The sequence below is a fragment of the Arachis hypogaea genome, chromosome 19 (genome assembly GCF_003086295.3).
Source record: "Arachis hypogaea cultivar Tifrunner chromosome 19, arahy.Tifrunner.gnm2.J5K5, whole genome shotgun sequence".
Lineage (NCBI taxonomy): Eukaryota > Viridiplantae > Streptophyta > Magnoliopsida > Fabales > Fabaceae > Arachis > Arachis hypogaea.
The window spans coordinates 155,500,515-155,515,907 of NC_092054.1; the positions used below are offsets into that span (position 1 = coordinate 155,500,515).

General features: G+C 31.5%; 2 protein-coding genes across 2 annotated transcripts; both read right to left on the reverse strand.

The window, feature by feature from the left end:
* Positions 1 to 4,272: 4,272 nt before the first annotated feature.
* Positions 4,273 to 5,541, reverse strand: LOC112777361 (uncharacterized). Its single transcript, XM_025821712.3, has 3 exons — positions 5,171 to 5,541; positions 4,899 to 5,104; positions 4,273 to 4,818 (listed from the first exon to the last, which is right to left on the reverse strand). Exons 1-3 carry the CDS (start codon positions 5,270 to 5,272, stop codon positions 4,551 to 4,553), a joined length of 576 nt encoding a protein of 191 aa, XP_025677497.1. The 5' UTR covers positions 5,273 to 5,541; the 3' UTR covers positions 4,273 to 4,550.
* A 4,356-nt stretch (positions 5,542 to 9,897) lies between these two features.
* On the reverse strand, positions 9,898 to 10,703 carry LOC112777351 (uncharacterized). Its single transcript, XM_025821703.3, has one exon. It carries the CDS (start codon positions 10,459 to 10,461, stop codon positions 10,018 to 10,020), a length of 444 nt encoding a protein of 147 aa, XP_025677488.1. The 5' UTR covers positions 10,462 to 10,703; the 3' UTR covers positions 9,898 to 10,017.
* Positions 10,704 to 15,393: the final 4,690 nt, after the last annotated feature.

Genomic DNA, 15,393 nt, shown 5'->3' on the forward strand with positions numbered 1-15,393 from the left:
TTTAAAAATAAAAACTCATGTATACTTATCTTTATATATAATTATTAATTAAAAATCGTTAAATAATTTAATATATTTAATTAAATTTTTATCTAATAATTTAAAAAATCGTTTTCACTCTTATTTAAATTCGGTTTTGGAATGTGCATGTCGGTGAGAGCCAGTTACTTAGGGAGGGAGGACGCGACTCTGCAGAGTGCATTGAATTTGTGAAATCCGTGACTGGTTGTTTTAATACTGACCAACTTATGATAAAAGGACACCTTATTGTCAATTCAAATTTATTTATAGTAATTGATATATATAAGTAGTAGTACTATATTTTACAAATCAAATCTAAGTCGTAGCTTAGGCGTATCACATCCACATGCCAACAGTCAACTTATTACTATTATAATAAACAAGCTAAGAAAATAAAATCTCGGTGACATACAATATGCGATCTATATTAATTCACTGGTTCATAATATTAGCTCAATTACACAATATATAACTGGACTAATATTGTTCATGGCAACATATATATAAAGTAATTCTAATAAAAAATATTATTTGTACAATAAAATCAATTATTAATATATTTATATATAAATATATATAATTTAATTTATTTTTAATATATATTTATATTCTAATATATAATTTATATTGATGATTAATTTTAATGTACATGAAATATAGTCAATTTTAATATCAAACATAATGTCGATCTTATACACCGACTTTTGTAGCATTTTAATTTTTTTATATATACAATTGATATCAAATAATGGGGATATGGCCTCCTATTTAAAATTAAAGGTGTAGCATTAATACTGCTACGTACTACATGTATACTACTACTACTACTAATATTAATAATAGACTATAGATGCATGAAATTATTTCTGATTTCAAAATGATAAATATTACAAACAGAAATATTTGGTAACCAAAGAAAATCAGCAAAAAACAGCCATAACTTGCCTTATTTAACATTTATTAATTGTTGCGATAATTAATGAATGCTAAATAAAACAAATTTTGGCTATTTTTTTTTTGTCTTCCTAACATTACCCTATTACAAAATACCTCTCCTTGAAATGTTATTTCTGTAAAGAAGTATGAAGGAGTCATGATAAAATGATCCTACTTACATTTTAAATGAAAAAGAATCTCCTCAATCAATTCATCAATTATTAGTGGATCTTAACCATTTAAAAGATGGAGATCATTTGATAAAAATATTAAAATATTTTTTTAAATATTTACATGTGTTATATATTGGATATTTTTATTAAATTAGTTAGTAATTTATTTTTTAATAAACTAAAACAAAATCGGTTTATTAAAGTAATAATAATAAATTCAATTTTTCGTATTATAATTATTAGAGTCGATTTAATTCGATCGATTTACACAATTTAAATCAAATTATGTTTAAATTTTTTGATAAAAAAAATAAATATATTTCTGATTTTTGTTTAAAAAAACAAAAAAATTATAGTCCGGTAGGTTATGTAAATTGGTCGGTTTGATCAGATCTGATAACAATTGAATTTATTGTTATTGTTATAAAAAAATTGGTTTTATTATAATTTGTTAAGAAATTAAAAAATAATCAATTCATTAATACGTCAAATAATAATGCGACACATAAGTGTCTTTATAAAAAGACGTTTTACGCGTCTTCATGGGAGCATAATCCTTAAAAGATACTAGCTAGTATGTAAATGAACAAACTGTTTTCGTGCTTGTCAATTTCTAATTTTGACTCTCTTTTTTCTTAAAGAAAAAGCTAAGATATACATATAGAATGTCTAGTGTGTTCAAATCATAAAATTTTACTGATTTAGTTGAAAACCAACTGAAAAACTGTCTTGTGTGAGAAGCAGTTGAATGCCATACGGTGGCATAGTGCATGCATGAATGCTGGTTGATATTATTCTATGAAAAGCTGGAAACATAGGAAATAATGATAATAACATGTTGGATGTAGTAGCTAGCAAGATAATTTGGAATTGGGTAGGTTTGAACATAGCTAGTAGTGATTGACTGGATATGGTAAACAAAGGATAGATTCTTTTTGTTTGCGAGCGAGGAAGAGTAGTAGTTGAAAAGGTGGACTCTGTATATATAAATTAAATTAAATTAGTGGTATGTATGTAGATATATATATAATTAGTAAAGAAAGGAGAAGATTGGAAATAAAGCAAGAAAAACAAAAAGAAGAAGGAATTGAAGAGAGGGAAAACGGGGGTGGGGCGCGATTCGCGGCACTGTGTCACTGTCTTGTGTAGTGTTGTTGGTGTCGACCTTTGACGTACGTAACAAGATACATACATCACGCACCCATAACTCATAACATAACACTTTGCTCTTCCTTTTCCACTTCTCATCAATTAAATTGCATGTCCTGGCAATTCGGGTAATAATAACACCATTATTTTTTTAGTTTAATAATATATTAAAATTAATTTTTTTGTATTTTTTATATTTATTATTTTTAATACAAAAAATAATACATAGAAGACATGAATGCAGTATGTTGCGTGGGCCCAATTTTTAGATCATAATAAATTATCATTATCATATTTTTTTTTCAAATATTTTGTTATATACATACACAGAGCATACTGAATAATATAGTAGTTTGTTTCTCATAAGAATTGTACCTACAAAGGTTTTTATATCTGGGCACTGATTCTATTCCATGAAACATCGTCCACTGGCAGATTGGATGTGTGGTTTAAATCAAACTAGATGAGAATGATGCATTGATATATGACTTGATTGTATCGAAGGGAATAGTTGAGCATGGCCATGGCTGAATAGGATCCGTCATTTCCAATTAAATATATATGTGATTAGACATAGCACAGCGTCGTGACTTTCAGTGCCTTCACAGTTAAAACTTAAAACTCTACTATTTCACTGACCACATATCTCACTATGCCAACCTTAGGCTTAGATCACTTGTCATATTAGATTATATGTAATGCGATAAGTTAATGTCATATATTCTTTATCCAATTTTCAGTATAGGAGTCGTTTTAAAAGTTTATCTATTGTAAAGGCTAGTGGAGTTAGACACTTTTACCAGGGGAATCAGCATTTTACTTTGACCTAATATTGTAGTCTTGCTTTACCTTTAAAAGCAAATAAAGGTTCCTATAGGAAGGCCAAACATACTTTCGCAGGAAAATTACTAGTTGATTATGATGATACTAATTTTAATGTATACTTACCATGTTGTTTATCTTTTCACATGAAAATTGAAATGGTTCCGGGTGGGGGCGTGCCCCTTTTAACATATATTACTCATTTACCCTTTGATTTGTACATCCTTACATGCTAAAGTGATTAGTAGCTTCATATAGCACAAAAAATATGAATAATATGTTAACTCGTAATTTTGTTTAAATATATTCAATTAAGTAGAAAATATATCATTAAATAATCTTCCCAACAAATACATATTTATATCTTTTTTCGTATTTTTATTGTTTAGTTATAACAAAATATATCGTCTTTCATTTTTTCTTGTTCTTGGGGAATCCAATATTTTGTTTTGGTCGGGTTGGGGATCCAATGTAAGTTGTAAATACGTCAAATGTATTTTTGGTTATACTCTTCCTTTTTAGGTTGAAACAAAATTCTTGTTGGGTTTACTAACAGGCCATTAAACCAACAAATCATACACATAACGGAAGATGGACTGGGCCATTGCTCTTTGCTTCAGGTTAAGTCAACGATTGATCTAAGACCCACAAATGTAGCAACAAAGGAGGCAAGATCTGCTTTTCATATTTTCGGCTCTGTTAGAATACCAAAAAAAAAGCCTCAATTTAACTGAAGTTACAAGAGATTAATATAGACCAGAATTTATTATTTTCAGCCAATATTTTTAATTATTAATCTAATTTTTTTTAGTTTAATAATTTAAGAATATTCTTTTAGTCCACACTTTTAAACATTGCTAACTAACTAACTGCTAGACAATCTCTAGCATATTAAGTATAGGAAAGCGATGCTACTTGGAGTCCAAATTGCAAGCAAGAACATTCACCTTTGAATGTTTCTAATTTCTAGTAGCATTTCAATTTCTGGGGGAAGTAATGAATTTGACCTGATGAGCCACATTAAACTAACTCTGAGGTAAGATTATAATGAGAAGGAAATTAGAAAGTAAACCATAAAGATATTTAAGTGTTACCTAAGGAATGGTTCCTTTTTTAATGGAATCAAGGAAATGTAGTTGTAATTTCAACAGAGGTTTTTCCAAGTCACAAATGGATAAAAGCAATTCTTCAACTAATTCTTCAAAAATACATTAAATGACAATTCTCAGAGCTAGTGTTTTCATGTCTGTCTAGACAAAAGCTACAAACTAATATCGATGCCTCTATAGGAACAAGATCAAATCCAGCGATACTACTAGTCTATATTTGACAACTCTTGATTGATAAATCCATGAGCACTCTAAAAGCATTGCTTATGTTACAAAATAGTAGGCAGCATATGTATGACTATAAATATTTGTGTTTGTTTGTTGGAAATAGGGTGTATTATTATGCATATCCAGTCATACCAAGAGTGGGGCTTTGGCGATTGGGCTTGTGAGAAGGCGAATTTGTAGTTGCCTTTGTGAAGTACATGTAGTAGTAAACATTGAGGATCATGGTTGCAACAACAAAAATGGCTCCGGCAATGAAGATACCTTTGCGCAATGATTCACAAGAGAAGTTCTGAGCATAAATCATTCCCCTGTACTTGGTGTGATACGCATTCTTTGTGGCTCCTGCTATCAAGCAGGCTTCTGCAATAACAAAAGTCACCCTGCAAATTTAACGTATTTGTTATGATGAAGAAACTAAGAACTAAGAAGTAATGTCTTAGAAATAATTAGAGGGACTCACCAAGAAGACATAAAATAGATGATAGACCAGGCACGATTACCCCCAGCTGTTAATGGCCTGCCGAAGCACATACACTTTGTGACCCCCATAAGCAGTGATTGACCTGAAAGGAGGAAGAGGAAAGACCCCACTCCATACCCTGTTGCCACATCTGAATTGTAGGTGCAGTAAGTTTCATTTGTCCTTTCATCTCTTTTTATGCTTCCCTGTCCAAACAAACCTACTTAGTTGTTAATCAGGGAAATGTAGATCTATAAGTAAAGAGGGCTTACGACGCTTCTTCTTCTCTCAGCAGCAATGGCGAAACCAAATGCAACCAAGCAGAGAGCCACAACCAGAAGGTGCACCAGAGTGGACCCTCTTCCCTCTCCCATTTCTTCACCTCGTTAAGCAACTACACCAGAGAGGATGAAAGAAGAAAGAAGAAAGAAGAAAGCAACACAGCACAGTGAGTGACTCGGTGAGTGGGAGCTAGGCAGCGTTTCATAAAGCTGTCGGGGGAACACAACATCCTGCGAATCTTCCACCCGCGCGTACATTACACATTCAAACACGCGCCCTTCAAAACCTCCTATTTCTTTCTCACGCGCCCCTCTGTTCTTGTAACTTACGAGCCTACCAAGAGGCAGGCTTTAACTTGCCTAGTTTTAAGTGTGGTAGAGTCCATGCTAGTTATTGTGCGGCCCTGATGACCATAATTACATGCGCTCCCCAATTATTTTATGGTCAACTCGAAATTCTAGAAAAATGAATTCGTGGAAAAGTAGTTAGTAGCTATTACCAATTTTTCGTTACTTTAAATTTAAAAATTAATTAGTAGTACTTTGTTTGAAGCATTAACTTACTTTTTTAATTGGCATGTTTTGGTCATGGCAAGAACTTTATTTATTTATCTTGGATATTTTTACATACAAATAAAAGAAAATTCTGTTTTCCTGTTTTTCTGGTCGGAACAAATAAACAATCCTAAATCCTCTATTCCCCTCCTCCCCCTTTTCACCACAACAATCAGCATAGAGTTTCAACGAAATCTCTGGAGGACGCTGCTCCCAGGTTCTTGATTCGCCAGCCCAACCAAGTGGCTTTTACCGGAGTTAGTATTTCATACCATCCAAGTAGGCCTTTCCATTAACAACCAAGAAGGAGAAATCAAAATGAAAGCCTTTTTATATCCATGTCCAAGTCCAATCATATCTAACAGGAAAAAAAAGTTTAAGCAGATAATGAATTAGTTTACCGAAAACTATAACTGCAATTTTCATTTTGGGCGTAGGCCCGTCTGAAAACAAAAAGGAATATTTTTGGACATACAATAACAAATAACAAATGGTCCTAGGACCTGTGGCCCCATCATGTACCAAAAAAAAACACAAATGGTCCTTGTTTTTATTTTATCATTCTTCTCATTGTTACATGATATGCAATGCAAAATGAATTTCCCCTAGATTAGAAACCTGTATTAAGAATAATGTCCTTAAAATCTCGAAGAATATGACCATGGAGCAGAGCAAACGCCATTGTCTATCAAAGTGAGAGTTTGAAACAAAACAGAGGAAGTGGCTTCTTTGGTGTCATCAGCAATTGCTGCTTCCATTAAGGCATTAACTGCATCACCCTTTGGTGTCATGCAGGACTATTGAAACCTCTATAATACTGTATTACTACCATATCTGAATTTAGTAGTGATATGTATAGTCAATTCAAATACCTTTACATCTAATGTTATGTTATTAATAAGGTTGCGAGTTCGGTAATATTAATATATAATGTAAAGTGAGTTCTTCAAATTTCCTTTTTATTTGCAACTTAAAAAGTACTGCGTAAAAACTTCATATTTAAATACCAAAGTTGTTATTAACATAATATATTTTGATATTTTAAAGTGTCTACCTTATAAATGATTTTAAAAGAAAAAAAATTTGTCATATCCTTATCTTTCGTATTCAAATTACACTGTAAATACTAGATCAGTTTTCAGACAAAACTTGAAGCACGCTACAATAATAATCTTAAGAAAAATGGACTAGAAAAGTTTTACGAATGTTTGAATCAGTTGTCAGGATTACAGGTATGGCCTCCAGTCGGTACCAGCTACAAATTTCACCTGAATCCATATATTAGAGATGATTAACTAAAGAACAAGAATTCATATATAAAAAGTTTAATTTGCATGAAACTTTCTCACATCTTATGAGAATGAAATAATATGTAACGTGGGTTCAGAGAAGGTATTGAAGTAGCTTGAAGAGGCAAAGAAGAAATATACAATAGTTTCATTATTTCATAAATGATTGACCTGTTAGATGCCACCAAAATGCAAATTGTTTGCAAGTTGTTACACTAATGGTGGAGCTGGTACAGTTCCAAATTAGAATGTTGAATGAGCACGTGTATAGGAATAACTCTGCCGACAAATAATGGCCACCTTGAATTTAGCAATGGTACTTAGTGTTTTGACATATATGGTTTAGATTTGGCGGCAAATAAAGCAGATAATAAGTTATGGCCAAAATAATATAGCTACATACTACTACAATTCAATCATACATATCCTCATGGGTCATAATTGAGTTAACTGCCAATGAAGATGGAGGTTAGTTCCACTTTCAACCAATGTAAAGGGTCAAGAACAGAAGAGAGGAAGTTGAATAGACAGAGAATAAACCAACAACAGCAGTCATATACTATAGGTATATTCTAGTTCTACCTATTCCTATCCAACTGGCACCTGATGAGGATAAGATATGATATTGACCCTGTCTACATTTTGCTGGTGCTAACTTCATCATGATAAGGATACTTTCGGCCTGCGCCCCAAAACCAACTACTACAACATCTACTCATCTATACATCACAAACAAATGCCTAGCTAGTTGATTTCACAAAATTTTGTCAAACTTTTTTCCTTTTTCTTTTAGTCTCATCTCTTGTATAGTGTTTAGACATACTTTTTTGTTTGGTCTTTTTTAATAATAATGTAGGTAGATTTTGGAGTAGTCCATCCATCAAAACCAGAACTTAGCATGTATTTATAGAGGTGATTATATATTGATTGCTTTGAGAAAACTCAAACTTGAATTTACATAAACTCGAAACAGGAACTCAGCCATGCAGGGTATACTATTTGTTTTCTTATTTTCTAATGAATTACGGAAGAGTTGAATCTTCTATTAGTGCTTAATTGTTGCAATGGGAAATCAGAGGATGAAAGTAAAGAGAGTAAAATGATTGATTAGTGACTTTTCTCATAACCAAAAGCATATCCAAGGATCTAAAATAAATCTCATGATCAGTTTATTATATTTGCATATAGGGATAGATTTTCAATTGAAAAGTTGTATATATTGTTTACCAACATGAGAATTGACAATGTAATTTTGTTCATAATTATTTTATAACCTTCGATTATGAGTTGAGGAATTACCTAAACGAAATTATAGAAAAAGTAGGTTGGAGATACAAAATCAGAGTTCCTAATATTTTGAGTTTATCGTTTTCAATGTTGGCGAGTATACCTATAAAGATTCTACACTCAATAAGTTAGCATGTATAAGAAGTAGTAAATTAAAGATCATACTTAAATAAATGTGTTTAAAGTAATGCATATATCATGAGATTATGATATCATTATGAGCTCCTCTTTTTATATAATTCTGATATTATGAATAACCTTAAAAAAAAGCTTGTTGAAAAAGAAGAAAAGAAAAGTAATACAAAATTCTTTAGCAGGCTATTGAACCTATATATATATATATATATATATATATATATATATATATATATATATATATATATATATATATATATATATATATATATATATCTTCATGACAACCCTTTAAAAATACTATAAATAATATCTAACAGGCTTAAAAACATGATTAATTTATAAACTATATTACGTGTATATGAAAATCAGTCACTAAAATTAGTTATTAGTATAAAACACATATTAAAATATAAATATATATTAAAAAAATAAATTATACATATATTTATATACAAATATATTAATGACTAATTTTAGCATACGAATAATATTTTTGTTAATTTAATTATCATAAACAAAATACTACATAATTTTTAGAACATAACAATATATACACATAAATAAGTTAGTCCTCCTAAATAAAATAAGAATATAACTTTCGTACATATAAAAGAATCATAAATTAAATGTATATCACAAGTTTTTATTATAGAATTCAAAATACATCATATAATTTTTATATATTAAAGTCACATAAAGTATTAATTCAATTTTTTATTTTTATTTTTTTTCATTCGGTTGTCACCCTCGCTTGGTACAGTTAAAGGGACCAAAGGAAGAAGGATCCAATGCATTTATTTGCATCATCGGATTCAACAACGAAACGAGGGTAAAGTGCACTTCATCAATTCCAACGTTTATTTAATGCACAATCCTTCTCTTCTCATGCATCTCTAGACTATAGACATCATTGTCTTTGTTTTTATGTTGTTCCTTAAGTCCTACACTACCAGCTGCCTTATACGTTTCCCCTTTTATTTTATTGAAGATTAATTTGTTGGTCTGTTTCATTGGATTTTATGTAACCAAATGTGTGTCACACGGAGGCAATGAAAATAATTAATAAATAATAATAAAGCATAAGTATGAAGTAACTGTTTGGAGGTGATAATCTGATAAAAGATGAAAGAGTAGTGGGTATGATAAGAATAATATATAGTATCCGATATAGGAAATAATTAAAGCAGAGTTTCTCCCCTGCACGTCTGAAGATGTGAGTCCAGAATCCACTTTAATTCTGGGACTGGACAGTTATAATTATATGTGAATCTGATTCCTTTAGATATTTCAAGTTACAAACTTACAATATAGCGTAACTGTTATGGTGTTAATGTAAGATTGGGACGTGTGACGACGTGTCTTATTTAATAGTGTACCAAACTCACATGTGGTGTTAGTTGACCACATTACCAGCCAATTACTTAATTAGTGATTACAAGAGAGATTAAGTGGCGTAATTAATAAGTTAATTAAGATTGGAGGAAAGAAAGACATGGTAGTAAATACATGGAGAAGAGTGAAGATTAATAAACGTAACAGAAATTAGGGATAGGGTAGGTAGCTCATTCCTCATTGCATGTAATGTGGAATTGGGATTTGGTTGTTGAGGTTCCAGATATCATAGTCCCAAACAACATCACTGTACATGGCAGCAGTGAAGTCTTCACCCATGAAGTCCATGTCCCACCCAGGATGCCATGCAGATCCCCATGACATCTGTTCATCCATCCATGGTGCCATCATCATCATCATCATGTTCTCCTCACAGTTACTATTATCCTCACCGCCAGTAGGCGTAATAACCACCTCTTTGCTGTTGTTGCTCTCCTCCACCCGCTTGTGCTGCTGCTCAGCGGTAGTTGCCTCTTTCTTGGCTTTCTTCTTGCCCATTATTACAGACACATCTTCAGGCTTGGCAGCAGGAGGAGGAGGAAGAGGAACACTAGTACTACTATTCATCATGATGTTCATATTATTGATAGGGTTGTTAGCAGGTGCCCTTTGCCTCTTCATGGAGTAAAAAATAGGTTAGAAAGGGGGGAGGAATGGGTTGTGACTTGTGAGTGATGAAAAGTAAAAGGGAGTATTTATAGCAGAGAAGAGAAGAGGATGGACAAGTTGGTTAGGTCATGTGAGGGAATGAATAACCGGCATTGCCCCTTTCTCTTAACGACAAAAAATATCCTTGCTCTACCCTTTTGCCCCAACCGAGTCAAACTCTTCATCTGGCCCACTTTTATGCACTTACACTCACCTCCCCAACTACTACTATACACACCCTACTCTCTATGCGCTGCTTGCTTCATCTAACAAACCAAAATTCACGTTTTCTTCTACCTATCATTTTTTTTCTCTTTTCGTTAATACGCAATTCAAACACTTTACTTATTTCATTATTTTAGTTCAATATAGATATGCTAGTGCATGCTTTCTTTTAATTTACGGTTATCTATACTACCTAATTAACTGTGAAATCGTGCATCCACATGCTCATCCAACCCATCCTATGCCTAACTAGAACCCAATTTTTTATTTAATTTATCCTCCTTGGAGTATTCCTATGCATGGAGACGATAAACAAGTCTTAGATTGGCGCTAACTCAAGTTCCAACTTTTCAAAACAAAAATATTAGAGGTCAACAGTAAAAAAAGAATTAATTAATATTAATTTAAATATAATTAAAATATTTCTTTTAAAAAATAATACTAGTCAATATAAACTACATATTTAGAGACACATGAACCATACCCATAAGCACATTCATGTGCATAACATTAATCATCTCATGACAAAAAAAGCATGTTAATTATCTACCATTCTACCCAATTTATTTTAGATAATATTATATATTTTTTAAATTTATTCTTTATGGGATATGGGATTAGAATGATTTTGTCCGTGCATGGTGGTGAGGGCAGTGAGTGGCGTGTGAATGATGCAAAAGAAAGGCAAATTAAAAGAGAGACAATTGCATGTTGGACAAGTGGCAGTAATTAGGAGGAAGCATAGGAAAGTTTATATCGGCATATGGATAGTAATTTTTAATCTTTGATTTTAATTATATATATTATATATATTTTTTATAATTAAAATTTTATATAATTAAAATCAACTATTAAAAATTACTAAAATATCTATATACCAGTATATTTGAAAATTTTTCTGAAGCATAAGTTGATGAGTTTGCATAGAAATGAGATATGATTGGGAGAGGTGAAAGACATAGACAGTGTCAGATGCATGCCTTCACAAGCAGCATGCCTACTCCAATATTGCACTGTTCCTAATATGCTCCTGTTGCATGCATGCTCCACTGTCGGCATAAACTCCAAATTACTCTGTGGGCCACACCTTTTTGCATCGCATTTCACAAGCATTCAAATCTCATGCATAAAGCTGGAAACTTGTTACCATCAACCATCAACACCAAATCCCCTTTCCCTCCCTCCAACTTGATCATTTCTTTTTTCTTTTTTCCTTTTTTTAGCGAAATATGAATATCCCATTATCCCCTCCAATTTTGTTGCTTTTCTCTTATTCCGATAACTACTACTTAGTATTTAAGGCCCACTCCCTTTCTCGGTGGGCCATGCTCCCACTGGGCTTACTTACCCGAATAAAATAGAGTGGACCTCTATGTTCAGTTGTTCATTACATGCATAATAATTCATTCTCATTTTCTATTTGGCGGCAGAATTTAACACTTAGCTCTACTTAAAGTCTTAAACAATAATGGGGTTTACAGATTCAATCTCGCTACGTTATCAACAACATTTTTATCAATTTCTACCAACTCTTATTTATAATTATATTTAATGAAAATATCTTTGTAGATGTGTTCAATAAAAATGTCTTTTATATGGTTATATTTAATAGAAATGTCTTTATAAATATATCTTTTGGATGTGCCTTTTTATATATATATTTAAAATATAATAATTAATTATTATTAATAATTTATTGATAAATAATATATTGGTACCCTATACTTTTCCTTACAGATTACAGATTACAGTTCGAAGCTAATATCCTCCCCATGTACCCATACAAAGAGCATTCAAAGAAAAGGAACATAAAAATACACACAATAAAAATCAGATAGAGACAAAAAAAAAACCATAGATAGCCAGTAGGTCAATCATAAAAATCGAAAAATAATGTTTGAATTTTTTTTCTGTACACTCTCTATTATATCCTAATTTTTTAATAATATAAAAGATAATTTTTTATTTTTTCTTATATTTTATTAATCATTTTCAATATTAAAAAATAAAAATATACAACTTAACATATAAATTTGTTTGTTGCATACGATATTTTCTATTCGAAAGGTCAACGACTAATATACTACGAATCTAAACTTTATTTAAAGATTTGTTGTTAACTAATAAATTGTTGCATGCATAAAATATGATCTGTTGTGATAAGAATGGGACATGGATGCCTATTTTCTATGTGAAACTCACATTCTCAAGAGAGAATATATTTAATAAAGGTTAAAAAATGGTGATAATTTATGTGTATAAATAGGGGATGTATCCATCTGAATACACACACAATAATAATAAAAACACTCTTTCTTTCCTTCATATATTATAATTCTCTTTTTCTCTATCTGTCCGAAGGTCTTAAGTTTATATATATTAGTAATATAATAATCATCTCGATTATATTAAAATAGTAATTGTGATACTAGAGTTCTATATTTATATTTTCCTATTTTATATTTACATCTTCCTTATTTATTTAGTTGTTTTACAACACGTTATTAGCACGATACTCTGATCAATTTTTTAGGAAGACTCAGGTAACAAATTTTCATTATGTCGAAGCTCTCTCATCTTGAATTCAATGCTCTTGATATATCTGGAATTAATTATTTATCATGGATATTAGATGCTGAAATCCATCTTGATTCAATGGATCTTGGAGATACCATTAAGGCTGAAAATAATGCATCCCAGAAGGATAAAGCCAAAGCCATGATTTTTCTTCGTCGTCATCTTGATGAAGGATTGAAAAATGAATATCTCACATTAAAAGATCCTGCAGATATTTGGAAAGACTTTGAAGAAAGGTACAATCATAAAAAAATCGTGATACTTCCTCAAGCCCGATATGAATGGACGCACTTACGTCTACAAGATTTTAAATCCATAAATGAATATAATTCTGCAATGTTTCGAATCACCTCACGAATGAAATTATGTGGAGAAAAGATAACTGACCATGATATGTTGGAGAAAACTTTCTCAACCTTCCATGCCTCGAATGTGCTCCTGCAGCAGCAGTATCGAGAAAAAAGGTTTAAAAAATATTTTGAGTTAATTTCTTGCCTTCTTGTTGCTGAACGCAACAATGAGTTGCTATTGAAAAATCAGGAAGTGCGCCCTGCTGGCGCCGCCCCATTTCCTGAAGTAAATGCGGCAAATTACCCTAGAAGAGGTAAATGACAAGGTTTTAATAAAAAGAAAAATTATGGAAGGAAAATGAATTATATTCAAAAGAGAGGATCTCTCACCAGAAGTGGGATAAAGAAAGAAATATCGGATAGAATAAATCAACAGAGGATAAGTGTTTCCGTTGTGGTGGAAAGGGCCATTGGTCACGTACCTGCCGTACCCCAAGACACCTAATCGATCTTTACCAGGCATCTTTGAAAAGGGACGACAAGGGAAAAGAATCAAATTTCGTTTCAAATGATGCTGAAAATTTCACTACTCATTATGATGTATCTGATTTCTTTGAGGATCCTGAAGGAAATATTGGTCATTTGATCAATGATGGAATAGTTTAATGTGTGAGATTGTTAAGTATTCATGTAAATAAATAATGTAAAGAACTTATCGTTAAGTTTTATTTCCTATGTATTTAAGTTTCAAATATGATGTATATAAATAATGAAATATTAATGTTTACGAATTTTGAAATCATTAAATATGTCATGTTTTAAAATAAAGTTTTAGTATATGACATTATTTTTATGTGCAGTATTTCTTAGAAAAATAATTCCGATCAAGTATTCAATTTAACTGTGCATACTACTCATTTTATTATTATTCGTCTTTGAAGAGAATGATAAGGATATGTAATGAAGATGTATGTCTTGCGGATAGTGCAAGTTCGCACACTATTCTCAAAAGTGATATATATTTTACCAATCTTGTGCCAAAAGAATAATGTGTTAATACTATTATCGACTCAGGCAATGTGATTGAAGGTTCCGGAAGAGCTATAATTTTCTTTTTCGGAGGAACAAAATTCATAATAAATAATGCATTGTTGTCTACCAAGTCTCGAAGAAACTTGTTGAGCTTTAAAGATATTCGCCGAAATGGATATCATATTGAGACTATGAATGAGGGAAGTCATGAGTACTTATGTATAACAACTCATGATTCAAATAAAATGGTTATATTAGAAAAGTTGCACTCATTTTCATCTGGGTTATATTATACCAAGATTAGTGCAATTGAATCACATGTCACTGTAAACCAGAAGTTTACTAACCCAAATGAATTCATAACTTGGCACGACTGATTGGGTCATCCGGAAACAACCATGATGAGGAGAATTATTGAAACTCCCATGGACATTCACTAAAGAACCAGAAGATTCTTAAAACTAGTGAATTTTGTTGTGCTGCATGTTCTCAGGGAAAGTTAATTTTAAGGCCATCACCAGTAAATGTTGGATTTGAGTCTCCTGAATTCCTAAAAAGGATTCAAGGTGATATATGTGGACCTATTCATCCACCATGTAAATCTTTTAGATATTTTATGGTCCTGATAGATGCATTTTCGAGATGGTCACATGTGTGCTTATTGTCCTCTCGCAACCTGGCGTTTGTGAGATTACTGGCTCAAATTATTCGATTAAAATCACAATTTTCAGAAAATCCAATCAAAGCAATTCGTCTTGATAATGCTGGTGAATTTACTTCC